This window comes from Podarcis erhardii (assembly GCF_964252035.2).
Source record: "Podarcis erhardii genome assembly, chromosome: 3".
Taxonomy (NCBI): Eukaryota; Metazoa; Chordata; class Lepidosauria; order Squamata; family Lacertidae; genus Podarcis; species Podarcis erhardii.
The window spans coordinates 75,515,607-75,535,719 of record NC_138507.1 but is presented as its reverse complement, the minus strand read 5'-3'; the positions used below and the strand labels follow the sequence as shown (position 1 = coordinate 75,535,719).

General features: G+C 41.2%; 1 protein-coding gene across 1 annotated transcript; it reads right to left on the bottom strand.

Annotated features, from left to right (window-relative positions):
• Window positions 1–2,612: 2,612 nt before the first annotated feature.
• On the bottom strand, window positions 2,613–14,226 carry AGT (angiotensinogen). Its single transcript, XM_081855868.1, has 5 exons — window positions 14,078–14,226; window positions 9,964–10,756; window positions 7,701–7,971; window positions 5,893–6,037; window positions 2,613–4,001 (listed from the first exon to the last, which is right to left on the bottom strand). The coding sequence occupies exons 2-5, from the start codon at window positions 10,730–10,732 to the stop codon at window positions 3,813–3,815; spliced, it is 1,374 nt and encodes a 457-aa protein (XP_081711994.1). The 5' UTR covers window positions 10,733–10,756; window positions 14,078–14,226; the 3' UTR covers window positions 2,613–3,812.
• Window positions 14,227–20,113: the final 5,887 nt, after the last annotated feature.

Below are 20,113 nucleotides of genomic sequence, written 5' to 3'. Positions count from 1 at the left end.
TGCATTTCCTTCAGTATTGATGCACTGTTACTAAGAAGCCTCTTGGGTTTGCCAATTGGAAGGTCGGCAGTTTGAATCCGTACAACGGGGTGAACTCCCGTTGCTCTGTCCCAGCTTCTGCCAACCTAGCAGTTTGAAAGCATGCCAGTGCAAACAGATAAATAGGTACTGCTGCGGCAGAAAGGTAAATGGTGTTTCTGTGTGCTCTGGTTTCTGTCACCATATTCTGTTGCGCCAGAAGCGGTTTAGTCATGCTGGCCACATAACCAGAAAGCTGTCTGTGGATAAACGCCGGCTCCCTCAGCCTGAAAGCAAGATGAGCCCCGCAACCCCAATGTCGCCTTTGACTGTGCTTAACCTCCAGGGGTCCTTTACGTTTAACCTTTTAGCATTTATGAAGTCCTTTCTGAGTATTCAGTGAGATTATTATCTCAGTAACCTGTACAACAGCACCTTAAAGGTAGGATAATATAATACAGTGGTGCCTCGCAAGACGAAAAGAATCCGTTCCACGATTCTCTTCGTCTAGCGGTTTCTTCGTCATGCGAAGCAAGCCCATTGACGGCTTAGCGGATTAGCGCTATTAGCGGCTTTTAGCGGCTTATCAGCTTAGTGGATAAGCAGATAAACGGCTTAGTGGCTTAGAAAAAGGGGGGGGGGGAGTCGGAAAAACTCACAAGACATTTCGTCTTGCAAAGCAAGCCCATAGGGAAATTTGTTTTGCGAAGCGCCTCCAAAACGGAAAACCCTTTCGTCTAGCGGGTTTTTCGTCTTGCAAGGCATTCGTCTTGCGGGGCACCACTGTATTAGACATTTCCATAATTTTGGGTATCCCCTTTATATATGGAGGCGCTTCGCAAAACGAATTTCCCTATGGGCTTGCTTCGCAAGATGAAATGTCTTGCGAGTTTTTTCGACTTTTTTCCCCTCCCCCCCCTTTTTCTAAGCCGCTTATCTGCTTATCCGCTAAGCTGATAAGCCGCTAAAAGCCACTAATAGCACTAATCCGCTAAGCCGTCAATGGGCTTGCTTCGCAAGATGAAAAAACCGCTAGACGAAGAGACTCGCGGAACGGATTCTTTTCGTCTTGCGAGGCACCACCGTAGCTCTAGCCGTTAATCTGAAAAACCTAATTGGTGACAGGATGTGGCTCAATGCTTGGATGAGAACACACTGGGAGCCCCATTCAAGGCAGGTCCTACAATTACCCAAAGGAAAGAGTCTAATTTGGAAGTATCATTAAAGGACAGATAATTGCCAAGTTATATAGATAATTGCCAAGTTTCTGTAATCCAAACACTGATGATACGGCACCTCCATTAGTTATCTTCTGGAGTGCTCTATTCGTAGTGCAAGTTGTAACCTTTAATATCTTAAATGACCCCAGACCACAGTACCTTAAGAAATACCTTGTCCCAAACCTATAAAGATTGTTGTTGGGTGGCTCTTTGTATTGACGTTTGAGGTTTGACAAACAGCCACAAGAAGCAGAGCCACTTGTGGGACATTCTCCCAAGGGGCTAGCTACATATTTAATTTCTTTTCAGTTGGTCTGTTTATTTCAACAGGCTTCTCATTGCTTCATTTAAACTGATTATCACATTGAGGTTTTGAGGTTTAATGATTTTAAATTTTTTATGATATTTAAATGAGATTGCTGCTGCTTTGAGTATTTTATAGTAAAAATGGGGCTATAAATATATCAACAGAAATAAAATGATCCGGTCTGTCTCTTGCCCTGTTTACCCAAAGAGAAGGATAATAACTGTTGTAGATAGTAAGAGCTGAGGTTGCAGGTGCTTCTGAGGGATGGATGATGTCAGGTGCAAAAATTAGTAGTAGTAGTATAGCGTCCTTCATCCAAAGATCCCAGGGCAGTTTACAACAGAAAAACAAAAAATGAGAATACAAAATACATAGTAAAACAAAAACAAACAAACCAATAACTGCCCCCCAACATATTTTTAAAACGTTAGAATGCTAACTAGCTGAACACCTGGTTGAAGAGAAACATGCCTAAAACTATATAATGAGGGTGCCAGGTGAGCCTCCCTGGGGAGAGTGTTCCACAAGTGGGGAGCCACCACAGAAAATGCTTGTTCCCGTGTTGCCATCCTCCAGACCTCTCCTTGGAGGGGGCACACAAAAAAGGGCCTCAGGAACTGCCCACTAGCAGTGCCTCAGCTTTTTCTGGATTGAGCTTCCATTTGTTGGCTCTCATCCACCCTTTACTGAGGCAAGACAATGTTTCAACACATCCACTGCCACACCTGCAGCTGTAAAGGAGAAGTAGAGCTGTGTGTCAGCAGCATATTGCTGACGATGTACACCAGAACCCCGGATGACCCCCCTCAGATGTTTCATGTAGATGTTAAATAGCACAGGGGATAAAATAGAGGAACTCCCCATTGAATGCTCCACGAGACCGAAAAACACTCCCCAGGCATCACCTTCGGGAAACTAACATCCAAATATGACCAGAACCACCACAAAGCAGCACCACCTACCCCTTACTTCGTAAGTCACTTCAAAAGGATAGCAGGGGTGATCGTATCGAAAGCAACTGAAAGGTTGAAGGGAATTAATTCCCCAAAAAAAGACTCTTGTGGCCATTATTATGTATTATGTATTCAATTTATTCCCCACCCTTTCAATATTAAAAACAGTTTAAAGCAAATTAGACACAGAAACAGAGTGGGTCATGACAGTTATCAAAGGCCAGGGTAAAGAGGGGCATTGCCCATCTCTCTTACCTCACAAAATGGGAAAACTAAAAAGGGTCTCTGGTGAAGATGTGGGCAGGTTATAGGGGAAGAAATAATTCTTCAGGTTTGCTATCCTCAATATATTTAAGGCTTTATAGGTCACAACCAATTCAGCTCCAAAATGGGCTGGAAACTAGTACAGGTGATGAAGCACTGGCAAAATATACTGATATCAACCAGTACTTTCATTTTCATTCCTTATCTGTGTTACCTTCTAGCAGTATCTTCTTTTCCAACCTTTTGATTCAATATTGCTTGATAATCAGAATATTTATTTATTTTTGCTCTGGAGCTGCTTTGGTGTCTCAGGTGAGAAGCCAGCATGCAAATTAAACCTGCAATATGATACACACCTAATATAATTATGGTGAGAACCTAGAGGATTTAGGGAGGAGGGTGAATCTAATAAAAAAGGAAAACCTGGCTTACTAAATGTTGAGATTAAATAGCATCTACAATAGGGGATGAATCTTGATAAGTGAACAGGAAATTATGAAAAAGAAAAGTGCTGCAAAGAATAGAAAACTATTCTTTATGCTCCCTTTAAAAAAAATCCAAACAACAATTCTTATTTGATAGAACATGGCCTAAGACTATATTTTCACTGGAGTTGCTTAAAGGGCACATCTATTAGAATAGCATTATTAATTCAAGTAAATAAGGCATTGGGATAATCCAGTTAATGAATATCCAACCACTGACCAAGTGATAATCAGGTACAAAAGTATGTTGAACTTTTCTTGGCAGAACAGTACAGATGACTGGATTACTGAGCAGTTACATGCAAAGTACAATATTATGGCATTTGTGTGGCACCCTAGATGTTGGTGTAAACAGATCTACCCTCACGCTATCCCCTTAATGGAATAAAGATGTTGCTAAACACTATTGATAATTTTATCAATATTATAATCGAAAGATACATCAGTTTTGCCATTTCAAAATCTCTAATTAGGACTCAGTGGGATTATAGAAACAGTTGCTAAGCAAGGAAAAGATCAAATGAAGTCTGGGAAGCTCATTCCCTCCCCCCCCCCTTGTGGAAGTTTATGTTCCTTTCAGGGGATTTGTTATTCTGCCAAAATAAAGCTGTGCGCCTGACATTTCATACACTGCTAGCAAAAATGGCTTGTCCAGTGTTATTTTGAGCGCCTCGGTGTCTTGACTTCCTGCCGTGGGGTCTGTTGCTTCATCTGCTGTCCTGGGAGTGAGCTCCAAAAGCTGCTGGTTTATGATCTGGAAGCAGAAAGGAGCCCAGTGAATTTGAGAGTCTGGCTCAGCGGAGTATGACAGAAAGAGATGGCAAATGGCAATCCCCATAAATAAAAAGGTATGAAAGGTGCTAAACCAAAGGACATGGGATGCAGCAAGAAGCAACCCATGATGTTTACAGAAGACTTGTTGAATCAGCTTTGCCCAAAGACTTACTAGGGCAGTACAGTATGGTCCTGTATTAGAAATATGCTTCACATCTTGGCTGAAATTTCCATACTGATCAGTGATCACTCCATACATTTAGATAATAATCCCTGACCATTGGCCAGGCTGGCTGATTCCGATGGGCGCTGGATTCCAACGACATCTGGAGAGTCATAAGTTCCCCATCCCTGGTTTATATTAAGAGGCAGTAGAATGCCAGACTAGGTCATTGCTTCATATTCACATAGCTAACATAGAATCCACAACTGTTCTTCCTGATATTATTTCCTTGAAGTATTTACAGACCACTAAACATGGCCAAATATCACCGTGGTGTGGTATGGCTGCATGCAGCTAATTGAAGCAGTTTTCTCAGAAGAATTCAGATACTGCCTGGGAGTCAACACAATCTTCTGGAGAAGCCTTTTAAAATAGTGTTTGTAGCATCTGACAAAATGGGCATAATATTGGAGGGTGTCCAACTTCAGTGGCCTTTGTGCTCTACAAGGCAGGTGTCATTCTGCTGAAGGACCTGAAAAGGAATTTCAGACGTGCCTTTTCCTTTCCTTCCATTTCAAAATATGTAGATAAACAACACTCTGCCATATTTGACAACTTAAAGTATCTTAAAGTGTTGCTTTGAGGGGTGAATGACTGATTATAAGCCTCCTTAGCAACTTATTTGGCAAGAGTGTTATAAGTGGAACAGGCTGAACACGGGGATAAATATATGTGGTGATGACATGACAGTTTTTGAAGGTGAAAAGCATGCTTGGCAGGCTGACATTTTGAATGGAGTTGCAGGCATGCTCAATATGTTCCCTGCAACCAATTTCCCATTAAAAGTGTTCCTTGGTCTAGTAGTGTTTTCCCCAGCAGAGACTAAAATGTCTGCTTCTACATGTAAATACATATTTGGAAACCTAAAGGGAAGAAGCAAATGGGAAGGAGCTGGTTCTGGGCCTTCTTGGTGGTAGCGCCCTCCCTGTGGAACGCCCTCCCTTCAGATGTCAAGGAAATAAACTATCTGACTTTAAGAAGACACCTGAAGGCAACAGTGTTTAGCAAAGTTTTAAGACTGGTGTATTTATTATGTTTTTAGATATGTTTTAAGATGCCCAGAGTGGCTGGGGAGACCCAACCAGATGGGTGGGGTATAAATCATCATCATCATCATCCTTCTCCAAAATGTCTGGTGGGCAGTAGTGCTGTTAGGCTACAGTTTGAGACAACACAGAGGGCTCCATTCAGCAGTATTATCTGGATGGCCCAAAATGCAGCTGTACTGGCTTAACATATTTTTAAGAGCAGTAATAACACATTACTATCTAAAAAGTCAACCGCTCAGTGAGTCCAGAGTCTAAAGTTGCCTAACAGTAAACACAATTTCTTGCTGGAAAAAGGCTAAGAACCCTTTTTTCTCCTCTCTTCGTCCTCCCTTTCACTCAACACTGCAGTCTTTTGAGGCTTCTTTTCATTTTTAAAATCATTCATCTGTATGTAACGTCTTATCTCCCCCTTTGTGCTCTGATTCCTCGCATCTGCTCCAAATGTTCCTGGCATCTGCTCCAAATGTTCATCTTTCGCCCACTACAGATTTTGCTCTCTACAACAACCAGCCTGCTCTCTATTCTGTTGTTTACATGGACTTTGTATCTGTGTGGAAGATGGAAAGCGCCTGTGCTTTTGCGTAGAAAATAGACCGTACCTTCCCAACAGTTATGTTGTTGTCACTTAGTCGTGTGAGGTTGGCTTTATTTCCAAGCAGGTAAGACAGGGGCATTTTGCCAAGGAGTTCCTGTATATCATATGTGCTTTCCAAGCACACCTTTGGCAAAGTCAGCTGGATTTGTCTGAAGAAGATACAAGAAGGGAGAAAGAGAGGAAAATATATTAGCAAATTTGTGTATGCTGATTTATATGTGGAGATCAGGGCCGGCCTGCCCATGAGGCAGACTGAGGCACCAGCCTCGGGTGGCAGAATCTCACAGGGCAGTGTCCCTGTAGGTGCCTTGCCCACCTCTGACACCAGAGAAGGACTCGCAGAAGCTTCCAGTGAGATCTTGCAGAGCTGGCACAAGCTGTCTTGAGAGTTCTGTGAGATGTCACAAGATCTCACTGGAAGCTGCTGGCACCACCATGCAACCCCAGTGAGCCAGACTTTGCCCGGGGGAGGGGGGAGGAACTTCCTGTTTTGCCAAGGCGCAATAGGACAGGCTGCCCCGATGGATGTGCCAATTTAGAAATGTCAAAGGTGACAAGGCAAGCCAGCTAAATCCCCGCTGAAGTCACCCCCAGGTCAAGTCTTCAATTTGCACCACACCCCAAGTGAGCACAAGGCTGGATCTAGACGCATCAAAAAAGTGTTTCAGGAAAACGTGTTGTAAACCTCATTATGGGAAATCACATTGGAGAAAGACAGGACTCCACAGCGCCTTCTGGTGTCACAGTGTTATAACACATAAAACACTTTTTCTTGACTAATATAGCTGGGTCCTAAATCAGCTCCTCTCCAATCCATTTACTGTACTTCCAATTAATTTCCATCAATTTAATTACCCTAGTCATTACTTCCCAAATCATCTTTAGACAAAATAATTTAATAGAATTATGACAAGCAATAAAAAATACGTCTTCTTGGGGGAAAGTTTGGTGTGATCACGTTTTGGTTATTGCCCTTATATATATTTTTAATATGTGTTTACTATATAAGGCACCCTGAGAACTTTGGGTATAAGATGGACACAAATATGGTGAGTTTTAAAAAAAATCACCTTACTTCCCCAGATAAATATCCCACCCAACAACTCAGATCACCCCCAATCCATTTTCTTCCAAAGTCAAAATCTACCCATTCAGGGCACTTTAGAAAATGATTTGGGGCCCATGCATCTATTTCTAGCAACAGCCTGCTCTTGGGCAAAACACTCTCATGGAAACCCTTTGAAATTTGAGTAAGAGGCAGAACAGAGATGATTCCTATGTCTGCCCTCTCTCATAGTATGCTCATAACATCCACCTAAGTATCAGGGGAAATGGATCTTATTTTGTTCTGGGCCCCTGTGAGGATACTTAATCCCTCACGGATGCCCAGCACAAAATAAGGGAGGGCATGCATCGGTCCCTTTCCCCTCTTTCTTTTAACAAAGTAAAGAAAAAGGGAGCTCCTACCTTCACCAGACCTCTCCTTGGCTTAGCCTACAGAGATAATAAGTGAGATTATAAAACAGATTTAGGAGTAGAAAGGAGAAAATTAGACAGCCCTGTTATTTATTTTTTTTAAAGGCAGAGGGTGCAAATACTCTTTGCTGGCATTTCTAAATACCTGTTGATCAAGATTTAAATGTTGTTGTCAATGACAGGTATTACTATTTGGACTGAGGTGGCTGAGTTTAACTTGGAGAAACTCTGTCATTACCAGTTCTCTGGCAACTGGATCTAAGTGAAAAGAGACAGCTATCCCACCTGACTGTTGCTGGTCCCACAAATATGTAATGTTGCATAAACAAAGTATACCTTGGGGACAGTCCCACCAGCCATTCGTTGGAAAGAACCTTCATGGAATATTGATTTTCAACACTGGCCAGGTCACTGTTATTGGTGGGCTGCAAAAGCAGCAGAAATAAATCCTGGCTGAGAGGAATTTTGATGGAAGAAATGTTCTGGCTGGGATCACATTTATGCTGAAAGGTTCCAGTTATTCTCATCATTGGTACAGGGATTGTTTTGTGTGAACTGAGCCAGAATTCCTGAGGTTCTTTCAGTAGGGAGGCTCCCTTCACAGAGACTGAAAACAAAAATGGGAATATGGTTATAGGGAGAAATGAGTCGGTTTTTTAATCCATTTGGTTGGTTCACAAAGTGCCACACTGGCGGAAATTTCTTTTAATTCATTATTTAAAACATTTACTCCCCACTCTGTTTCTTTAACAGAATTCAGATGACTAACAACAGCAATTTAATATGACTTTTTTAAAAAATGAAGAACAGCAAAATAAAAACAGTAAAACTGAATGTTAAATTCAATTAAACCCTCCTCCCATTTTTTGGCAGAGTGGTAAAAGAGAAAATCCATAATTCCTTGGGGTTATTCTAGAAGAAATCACTAATGGGTGGAATAATTAATTGATGCAAAAGTCAGTTACACACCTACGCTACTTCAATGAATTGGGCTTATTGCTTTTAATGCTTTAGTTGAGATTTCTGCATAGCAGGGGGTTGGACTAGATGACCCTCGGGTTCTCTTCCAATTCTATGATTCTATGATTTTTAGTTAAGGAATCTTGAGGACCCTTTTATTCTATAAAAGGTAAAGGACCCCTAACAGTTAAGTCCAGTCACGACCAACTCTGGGGTTGCGAGCTCATCTCACTTTACTGGCTGAGGGAGCTGATGTTTGTCCACAGACAGTTTTTCCAGGTCATGTGGTCAGCATGACTAAGCTGCATCTGGCGAAACCAGAGTAGCGCATGGAAACGCCATTTATCTTCCCACCGGAGCAGTACCAATTTATCTACTGGTAGTTGCACTTTGACATGCTTTCGAACTGCTAGGTGGGCAGGAGCAGGGACCAAGCAACGGGAGCTCACCCCATCACAGGGATTCGAACCGCTGATCTTCCAATCGGCAACCCCAAGAGGCTCAGTGGTTTAGACCACAGTGCCACCCGTGTCCCTTCTATACACCTAGTGCTGTGTAAAAAGAAACAAAAAAAACCCATTGACTCTGCAAACCTACTAGAAACTTTAAGCATGCACTTGGACTGTTTAGAAGCTTTTTTCTTTTTCAGTAGACTTTGGAGCCCCGTTAGATGCTCCAAGAATTTCCAGTGGCTGTTGTGTGAGCCAAGGCGTATTGTTATAGGAGCACACTACAGATTCCTCACGTATTTGCTGATTAGCTATCGTTGCTTTGAAAGATGGGGGAAAGGTAGAGAGAGTGGCCACTGAAGGCTTCTCATGAAAATATCAATGTGCGTGCACACATGTCCACATAACACAGCAGACAGGCTGATTTCATTGCTGCAAGATATTGACTGAAATATTTTTTATGGGAATTGCTTCTGTCCTTTAAACCAGATGAAATCAATTCTTGCTCCCTCAATATCTATTTCCAGTGTGGTGTAGTGGTTAAGAGCGGTAGACACGTAATCTGGGGAACCGGGTTCGCATCTCCGCTCCTCCACATGCAGCTGCTGGGTGACCTTGGGCCAGTCACACTTCTCTGAAGTCTCTCAGCCCCACTCACCTCACAGAGTGTTTGTTGTGGGGGAGGAAGGGAAAGGAGAATGTTAGCCGCTTTGAGACTCCTGAAGGGGAGTGAAAGGCGGGATATCAAATCCAAACTCTTCTCTTCTTCTTCTTCTGTGGTAGGCAGGAACAGAAATTCAATCTGCAGAGCAGTATACTACAAGGCTTTGACTTCCTGTGCCAGAGACAAACTGTGGCAGTAGCTACTGCATGTGATATTGCCTATGACATTTAGCTGTCCATCTTTGAAAACAGCTGGTGTAAAACCTAGCTGGGCAATTCTTACATTAGCACAGTCTTAGGGAAGCATGTGCAAGCCATCAAAGACATGGACTTACCTGTAAGTGTACAGATATAAATTTCCAGACATGCGTTAGAGGATTTCCCACGTTAGAATAGAAGATTTAATACTCAAAAAGTGAACAGCGTGGCATTATGGGGTACATAAATTCAGTTCACCTGATGAAAATTTGATTCCCTATAGAATTGCTACTGGTTTCAACAAGTTGGAATTCTCCCTGCTCACTTACCTTTGAAATGAGTGTAAGTTGCTAACAGGAGGTTAGTTTCTGGATCAATGTCTGCCAGCAAACTCTTACTTTGGAGGGTGCCTTTGACAAAAGCATTCATTTCTTCTGCTGCCTTTGTGGGGTTTGTAAAGTCCACAGCTCGTACGAAGAGATTCATGTTTGGAAAGACCAAATCATTGACAAAGGACTCGGATAAACGGATTTCGGGGGCAGAGAAAAGCCAGGAGAACTTCGAGAAGAACAGCTGATCATCTTCTTTTGAGTGAAATGGACTTTTAGCAATGCTGCTCAGTACAGAGAATACTTTGCGCCCATCAATTCTGTAGGTGCAGTTTGGATTAACGGATGAGGAGTCAAATCCTAAAAAAATCTGCAATTCCTTTGCTGTTTCACCAGAGGCCCCTATATAGAAGGCTAGCAGGGACTCGTAGCTGAATGTGGGGGAGAGAAGAATATTTTCTTCCTTGTGCATTTTCCTTAGTTGTTCATAGAAACGTGCACCAATAATATAAATTGGGTCTCTCAGCTCTCTCCGTAAATGACTTCTTCCCTCGCTCTTGTTTCTGACACCCTCCTCATGGGCCGAACTGATGCGAGATAAATTTGAGACGGGGACAAAATTATTCACCTGCTCTTCCCTGTCTTCCACTTTCTTGCAACCAGTTAGGTTTCCTACGTCGAACAGATAGAATGGGTGGACGTAGACCCGGTCACAGCCCACAATGGTAATGCAGAGAAGGAAGCACAAAAAACTCACTCCGGGGTTCATGTTTGACTGCAACTTCAGCGATGTCTGTGGAAGAAGGGAAAAAAGCAACAAAGGAAAGTTTTGTGAGTTTGCCGAGCATTTATTTCTGCCAGGTAAAATGGCCACTCAAGCCACAACCAGTTAACGGGAGGTACTTTGTACCTCCCATCTTCTGCCCTGGGTGGAAATGCTTCTAGTCTGTGGCTTGCTAGGCTTAGTGGCCCAGACTCTGAGATTAAAAGGCCTGTGCTCACCCGTATCAGTTAACAAAACCACGATCAGATCTAAGGGTTACTATGCAAAAAAGCTGTAACTGACTGATCACATCGTGTATTTGAGTCACGTTTTAGATCAGTGGTTCCCAAAGGGGGCACTGGAGGTGCAAAAGACTATCATTGGATCAAGCTCATCAGTTTTATTGAAATAATCAAACCAAATAGTTTTAATTGGACTATGAAGAAATGTGCAATTAATTGTTAACTGTCTTGACTTTCATTGTGTTGTTAACTTCCCCAGTGCAGGCTGCTATTCTGAATAATGCTTTTTATATGGTAGGGTAGAGTAGGGTAGGGTAGGGAGCACTGGGGATGAGTTTATGGAACCAAGGGGATAGTGGCCTGAAAAACAAGGGGAACCTCTGCTTTAGAACCTGGGAATCTGGCTGCTTTCTATATCACAACTACTAGATGCTGTAAGCTTTCTTCCTTTTCCTGCTCAACCAGGAATCATGTGAAAATATGAAGCTGTCTTATAAAGAATCACACCATGGGTCTATTTAGCTCATAACTGGCTATTTGGCAGCAAGTCCTAAAGATCTCAGATAGGGATGATGATGGTGATGATGATGAATACTATTATTATTATTATTATTATTATTATTATTATTATTATTATTATTATTACCCTATGACCTGAAATCCAGGGGGTTGGACTAGATGACCCTTGGGTCTCCTTCCAACTCTATGATTCTATTATCCTTATTTATGTAGGCTGTACAAGAATGAACTTGTGACTTTCTGTACTCAAAGCAATAGTGAAACCTGGTCACCTACGCAATGGGTAAGAGCTGCATCTCTTTGCTTTTTTAAATTCCCCTTTTTAATTTATGCATGAATTTTTAAGAACATTTTTATAAATTACTCACTGGTATATGGCACCACTTAGACTAAAAACAACAACAAAAACCAGAAATTACTGACTGTTGTTGGAGATGCAAAATGCCTAGAACAAATATATTCCACATTATGTGGACATTATGTACAAAAATCCAGATATTCTGAAATTCAGTATTCTCAGAAATTTCCCAAGAGATTCAATGGTAATACTGTTTGGTTAATACTATTTCTATTATTTCCTCAAACCACTTGGCAGCTGCAGCTGGTTCACAATCCTTGATAATAATAATAATAATAATAATAATAATAATAATAATAATAATAATAATATTTATTAATTATTTTCCCAGCCCCTCTGGGAGGCTTACAGTACATATAAAAACATCCTGCTTTATGTTGTCCCATCTGGCAGTAGTTTAATATGACCTTTGAAAAGAGAAGACCCTTTCCAAAATATCTCTGTTAGTGCTGTGCCCTTGCATCATCCAACAGAGATGGTCGGGCCAGTTAGTACCAGCTAGAACCTGAATATGGTCCTTTGTTTAAAGACTTGTCCAGGCCAAGTCTGGTTTAAAGATTAAAAAAATAAACAGAGGAGGGACCCTGAAGTTGCACAGCAGGGTCAGCTGTGGTCGTAGTCTTCCTCCTATGATGAGATGTGCCACATTTCTATTTTAATTAGAAGAACTATTTCTAAACTTGCATCTCTACATTAGCTTGTACAATGTTTTATGCAAATCTGAGTCTTCATTCCCCTACCCGTGTTGCAACACCTTTTTTTGCAGTGTATAAGGAGCCACTCCATTTACACGCTCTGGAACACTGATCATTGTGGGCAGAGGCCCATATACACAGGGCTTCTCCTGCAGACATCCATGCCCAATAGCTCAGTTGGTTAAAGTGTGGTGCTGATAACACCAAGGTTGCAGGTTTGATCCCCGTATGGGACAGCTGCATATTCCTGCCTTGAACTAGATGATCCTCAGAGCCCCTGGGTAGAGAATCTGTCAGACCTCTGAGGTAAGGTCAGAATTACAACTCTGCAGCCCTTTTCTATCCAAGATGCCATTTATTTATTTTTAAATGCATGAAGCAGCCTAGTTACTTTTGTCAGCTGAGAATCTTTCGTTATGCAGACAACCAGGATGTTTTCCTCCTTTTTCTTGCACAGGTCTCAGCTTTTGAGTAAGGTTTGGTTATCTTTCTCAGACTGATAGCATAAAGACCAAGAGCACCACAACAATTTCCCACTCAAGACTCTTCCTAACTGAAGACCACAGCCTTTTCACCTCTTCTGACACCATCCTTTTCTCTCTTCCCATGACTGTACTGAACATCCACAGTAAATAAAAAAAAATTCTATCAGCTTCTTGGCTATTTCATCTAACTTCACATAGGTGTTAAAATATTTAATTCCTTTCCATTTTTACTACCTCTCTTTACATTTATTTGCAATCTGTACATCTCAAGGGCCATTGAGGAAACCCAGTCAGATGTGTGGGGTATAAATAAATTATTATTATTATTATTATTATTATTATTAGGGGAGTTAGCCCTTGACTTCTGCAAAATGTTGATTCTACCTTACGGCTGCAAAGGTATATGTTGCAAATTAATGTACTGCACTAAGCTAACCTGTTTCTTGCCATCTTAGAGAAAAATAATAATTAACCTTGTTAGCTTTAGGACATAAAATAAGGCACACACATTATCTTAGAGCATATAAGAAGAATCCTAGTGGATCAGCTCCAAGGTCTCACTGGTCCAGCATTCTCTTATGACTCCTGCCATTCAGATTCTGCTGGGAAGCCCATAGCGCCACAGTCAGGACATGAGCAGAACAGCATCTCCTACTCATGAGCCCCAGCAAGTGAAATTCCAAGGCAGGCTGCCATCACAACTATTTATAGCCTTATATTCCATGAACCTATCTAAATCTCTTTTTTAAGCTATCCAAGTTGCAGCCATGGCTACATCCCTTGTTGAGGTGCAGCAGCCAGAGCTGTGCACAGTATTCCATGTGCGGTCTCAACATACATTTGTATAAATGCATTATTAAGGAACCTCTGTTGGGGGGGACGTCAAACTGTAACACATATGAATTTGTGAAAAGGATAGACACTTATTTCCTACCAACAGGGTGAAATAATAATATGAATAACAGTGCTATTTGGATACTCCCTTTTGCATCATTTTTCCCTCAACAATTATAAGGTCTGCAAATGAGTATATACACCTCTCTCACACTCACTGTCTTGTGAAGTGGATCTCCTGCCGTTTCCTGTGCTCAGGATCTGACTCCAAGTGACAATTTGTGCTCCTATTTTATCCCCCCGATTGCCTAACCTAAGTTACACATTAGCTGCCCCCTCTGCTCTCTGACTCCAATGCACAGTGTCCTGAGATAGGTGTTTTTCCATGTATTTGTAATCATTGCTCTTTCCTTTTCCTCGTGAGAAGAGCAAACATTGGCTGAGGAGGCCGCTTCATCAGTTCCGAGTTTGCTGTCTCCTCACAGTATTTTTCCTCATCTGTTCTCTGTCCCCTAAAAGAGAAGCAACTCAAATGAGGACCTCATCCTGCAGGGGAAACAATGGGACATAGCAGGAAGTTGTGTAAATAGTCTCTAGCACAGCTTTTGCATATTCTAAACAGGGACGGTGCTCTTCAGGGAAAAGCTCAGGCCTTAAGAGTAGAACTCAATGTCATGCTAAGGCCATCGTTCTACCAGCGCAAGCATTTATGTTTCTAATAGGGAATTATTTCCCCACTCTTCCCACCACATGATACTCTGGGGTTTTTCTCAATCCCCCAGAGCTCATTGGAGTTCAGTGCACAGGGAGAAGAGGGAGAAATGCCCTATTGCAGCAATAGGATTCATTGCAAGTGCAACCATTTAGTTGAATCCAGCCCTTAAAAATTAGGACCCTCAGCATAATTATATAAACTTTTGTTGGAAAAAAAACCCTTCATTTACTAAAAATTAAATGAACTGTTTAAAATTATATGATTCCCCCCTCTACAGTATTATGTTTTTAAATGAATTGTGTTAGGTAACAAGTGACTAATAATAATAATAATAATAATAATAATAATAATAATAAAAATACAGTGGTACCTCGGGTTAAGTACTTAATTCATTCCAGAAGTCTGTTCTTAACCTGAAACTGTTCTTAACCTGAAGCACCACTTTAGCTAATGGGGCCTCCTGATGCCACCATGCCGCCAGAGCACAATTTCTGTTCTCATCCTGAAGCAAAGTACTTAACCCGAGGTACTATCTCTGGGTTAGTGGAGTCTGTAACCTGAAGCGTATGTAACCTGAAGTGTATGTAACCCAAGGTACCACTGTAATAATAATAGAAGCTTATTAAAAATAATACACGCCATGACACTACACACACAGAGTGCTTTTTTCTTTAAAAAAATGTTTAGGGGTACTCTCATTTTCCTACTCATATTGAAATACTACCCCTCAATGAGGCCAAACATAGATTTACAAAGTGTTTAGGGGTATGCATACCCCTGTGTACCCCCAGAAAAAAGCACTCTGTGTGTTTGTGTGTGTGCATGCATGCACGTGCCCACACACACACAATAGCATTTGCAAAACAGAACATTTCCCAGTCACAAAATGATACACTCTCCTGTAGGAATCTGCATGGTGCTATTATTATTTTCAAGATCCGGCTGGTATGCATGCAACAGGACCTGGAGACTGATTCTTATGATCACCTGTGAAACAACAGATTCTATTAACTCATGATATTTGGCTTTAAGCTCTTTTAGTTTTGTCCATTCATGTTTCATGTTTCTTCTTGCTGCTGTGTTTAATGTAAAATAAAATATATCATTTAATTGGCACCTGCATGGGGGCTGCGGAGTGTTATAATTCATCAGCCATGATGTCATGGGCACTGTGCGGCAGGCAACACGACACTAGGACAAGCCCATTTCGCAATCCACACTGCACTTATGACCACAATGCATGCCCTCACTCGGAAACAAACATTGCATTTCCCAAAACACAGATGTTCTGAGCGCTGGGACAAATGTGGTTTCTTCACATCAGAAGTGCAGCGTTGGACAAAGACGTCTGGATTTTGCACAACTAGCAATTTGTCAGTGGGAAAGAAGAAATATCTCTTACAAAAACAGCCAAAGATAGATAGAAAGGGCAACTGGGTTTTATTGCAAATGGTTTGTCTGTTGCTCCAAGGTACTTGATTAAAATAAAATATTGGAGTGGCTCTGCTTTCAGCTTGCATAAAGGGACTTAAAGAACACAAGTCAACAGAGTGGAGAAGAGGAAATTCCCTCCCAAATTCTGTGACAACAATCAAAGTCAACTTAGTCTGTTGCAGAAAATAAATAGCAGAGAGGCTTGTGGTATCTATGCAAAGGCCCATCTGTCAATTTCTCTTTCTCCGTTTTCCAGTCTTCAGCACTGTTCTCCACATTTCAACACCAATCTGCATTTTTAAAAGTCCTCCTGAAAATTATTCAGCCCTTTAGTGCAAATTTCTCCCACTAAGCACATCTTGCACATTTGTGGATTTTTCCATTGCAATTTTTCTTAGTAAAATGCATTTTTATGCACGCTTTATTGTAATATATGCATTTTGTATGCAATCCTTGGCTGGAGAACGGCATTGCAAAATTCAGAAAAAATGTGACTCTTGAATTATAATTATTATTATTATTATTATTATTATTATTATTATTATTACCCCGCCCATCTGGCTGGGTTTCCCCAGCCACTCTGGGTGGCTTCCAACTGAATATTAAAAACACAATACAGCATCAAACATTGAAAACTTCCCTAAACAGGGCTGCCTTCAGATGTCTTTTAAAAGCAAGATAGTTGCTTATTGCCTTGACATCTGCTGGGAGGGCGATCCACAGGGCAGGTGCCACTACCAAGAAGGCCCTCTGCCTGGTTCCCTGTAACCTCACTTCTCACAGCAAGGGAACCGCCAGAAGGCCCTTGGAGCTGGACCTCAGAGTCCAGGCAGAACGAGGGGGGTGGAGACGCTCGTTCACAGGATGGCTGTGTTTTGGCTTGTATATTGTTTTGGAAAGAGCAGATTAGGTTGGTTCACTTTTAAATGTAAACTGAATTGAATTTCTCCCCCATCTCTACCGATATCTCAAAAGCTAACAGATTTATTATAGCATAAGGAGAGCAGAGTATCTGAAATGCTGGAGCAAGTAGACCATGGGTAGGCAAACTAAGGCCCGGGGGCTGGATCTGGCCCAATCGCCTTCTAAATCCGGCCCACAGACGGTCTGGGAATCAGCGTGTTTTCATATGAGTAGAATGTGTCCTTTTATTTAAAATGAATCTCTGGGTTGTGTGTGGGGCCTGCCTGGTGTTTTTACATGAGTAGAATGTGTGGTTTTATTTAAAAACCATCTCTGGGTTATTTGTGGGGCATAGGAATTCGTTCATTCCCCCCAAAAAAATATTGTCCGGCCCCCCACAAGGTCTGAGGGACAGTGGACTGGCCCCCTGCTGAAAAAGTTTGCTGACCAGTTTGCTGACCTTTGATCAGATCCAGCAGGGTTCTTTGAGTGTTCTAAATACACATAACTTTGAGTGTACAGAGGTGGCACTGTGAGCTAGTGCGTCTGACTGTTAACCAGAAGGTTGGTGGTTCGAGCCTACCCTGCAGGGCAGGATTCCTGCACTGCAGGGGGTTGGACTAGATGACACTTGGAGTCCCTTTCAATTCTATGATTTTATAGTCCATTCAGAGAAGATCAGGGAATGCTTACATTTTATCTCCCGAGCTCACGTAGTGATCAAAAGAAAGAGTAGCCAGAGTTTCAAAGTTCCTAAAATCTGACAGCCATGCAGAAGGCACATACAACCTTTGTTCAATTTGCTGTTTCCGCTCCAGAAAATGGCAAAAGCAGTATGGGTTGATTTCTTTCTTTTTTAAAACAAAACCTTAATTCTAATCAAGGAGGCCATTCAGATGAAAAGCTTTTGTGATTTGTTTCATAGCCATGTTTTAAGTGGCTTGCTTTTTTACTGCAGATAAGGTGCAGGAGTTTGCGCCTTTTAACAGCGGATGAAATATCTTTCTCTTAGTAGGCTTAATGGCTTTTCTTCTTTTCAGCTGATATAATGCTTTTTGCTGGACACTTCCAGGGACAGAAGACAGGATTAGATTCAGAACTAGATACCACAGCAAGCTGCAGGATCAGATTAGGGAATGTGCACTGCAAGGGGGTGAGATACACAACTCATTACCTGCACAAACTTATCCTACAAGATCCTGTTTGAACACTGTAACCGGGGCAATCTCTTGCCTTGGAAAGGTCAGATCAATCACCCTTCCTAGTCTAATAGCCTCTGACCAGAGAAAAGTGTTCTCCAACTTCAGATCTGCCATTCCAGTTTGCACATTATACCCAGTGAAGAAACAACAGCATAAATGTGGCACGTTGCACACACAAAGAATAAAATGTAAATATTCTGCAGATGTAAAGTTATGCTTAATAACAGTTCCCATGAAGAGTTAAGTGTCACAACATCATACACAATCACAACCCCTCACATACAAACACAATTGTAGATGAACCACACCCAGACACCAAGTATACTCATGGATGAAACAGGTTTTTTTAAGGCTCTGATTGGGAACCACAATAGATTTTTATTCTTTAGACGAGTCTGCCCCCTTGTGAACATGATCTGCAAATACTGCAGGTGGTTTTCTCCATATTCTTCCTTGCATGAAATTGGCAAGTGTGGCTGATAACGCTGCCATTCGAGAGCATGTTGCTTGTTGTATTAGCATCTTTGAGCATTTACACAATGTAACATATTATAAACTATGTGATATGCAGCATGTAGTATCTTGCTACTAATATGAATTTTTATTTTAAGACTTTGAAACATAGATTCATACATTGAGATTGTATTCAAGGTACAGGTTGTAGGTTGCTAAATGGAACTGCTGACTAGGAACTTCACACTTGAGAAACTTGCTGACTAAGAGTCGGAAGAAACTGGCCAAAAAACATAAGCAGGTATAAACGCTTGATGCACATCAACAATCCGATAGTTCAGTTGGTGGTGATAACGCCAAGGTTGCAGGTTTGATCCCCACAAGGGACAGCTGCATATTCCTGCATTGAGGAAATGTCATTGATTACAGAGTTAATACTCTCTGCTTTACATTTTATTATTGCACTTATAATAAAGGGAAAACAGGGGCATAATTAGCTGACCATGGGATGGTGCCATTCTGTTTTAATTGTAATTATTTGTCTGTTTTAAACAGATTTTATATAGTTTTATATAGTTTTAATTCTATTAATGTTTAATTATTTTTAAATATTTTTCTATGTTTTTAGTGATTCTTGATTTTATCTGTAAGCTGCCTTGAGTCCCACTGGGGGAAAGGCAGGATATAAATAAATATATTGTAATATAGAATAATAAAAGCTAGGGTTGCCATATTTCAAAACACTAAAAACCAGAACTCCCCGAAAGCTGTTGAGAGGTTTTTTTTAGGAAACCACCGAAACTCTTGAAAATGCAAACAAACAAAAAAACCCATGTAATTTTTGGGTTTACTTGCTGATAATCCAGGACAGTCACCTTCCAGAAATTCCCCCCAGACATCACTTCTGCCTTTGAAATCAACCCTATAAAAACTGACCTGTATGACTGCATATTATGAGCATAGAAGCCACATATGTAGAGAAATCTATCTCACTCTACACATTCTGAAATTAATACAGTATAGACAATTAGGTGCACAAACCATTGATTCTAACATCAAGGGGTTGCTACTCAAACATACAAAGAAACATGGACAGGAGCATTAGGAAAAGCTCTGAAGACTATTTGCATGAGCCTTACCATGTACCAAGAAACAACCTATTTTAGTAGCTTTGAGCAGCACATATCAAAAGAAGTGCCATTTTCTTGCCTCTGACTTCTTGATCTGTGTGTCATAAAACATATACGAGGCGGGTGTGGCATTTTAACTTTTCACCTCAGGTATAAAAATACCCAGGGCTGATTTGACTGCTATGTGAATAACATTACACGGGGTGTCACGACTTTAACACCATCACCTATTCCATTCCAGTTTTAAGCTGACACTAAATCTTTTTGTAATAGTATTTATGTAGCTATACTTATGATCTCAGTTATTCATTTGTTTTGGGGTTTGTCTTGTCTATTTAAAAACGTAAGCAAGGCTTTCTTTTGTTTTCATCCTGTACAGAATTTTGCAAGAGCTGGATAAACTGGTTGAGCTTTGCC

What these genes read in the sequence shown, in the direction of transcription:
- AGT (XM_081855868.1), bottom strand. Translation starts at nt 10,732, where the DNA reads ATGAACCCCGGAGTGAGTTTTTTGTGCTTCCTTCTCTGCATTACCATT. An exon ending in AACTTACACTCATTTCAAAG is followed by an intron (nt 7,972 to 9,963) that starts GTAAGTGAGCAG and finishes TTTTGTTTTCAG; the next exon opens with TCTCTGTGAAGGGAGCCTCC. An exon ending in ACAACATAACTGTTGGGAAG is followed by an intron (nt 4,002 to 5,892) that starts GTACGGTCTATT and finishes TTCTGCTTCCAG; the next exon opens with ATCATAAACCAGCAGCTTTT.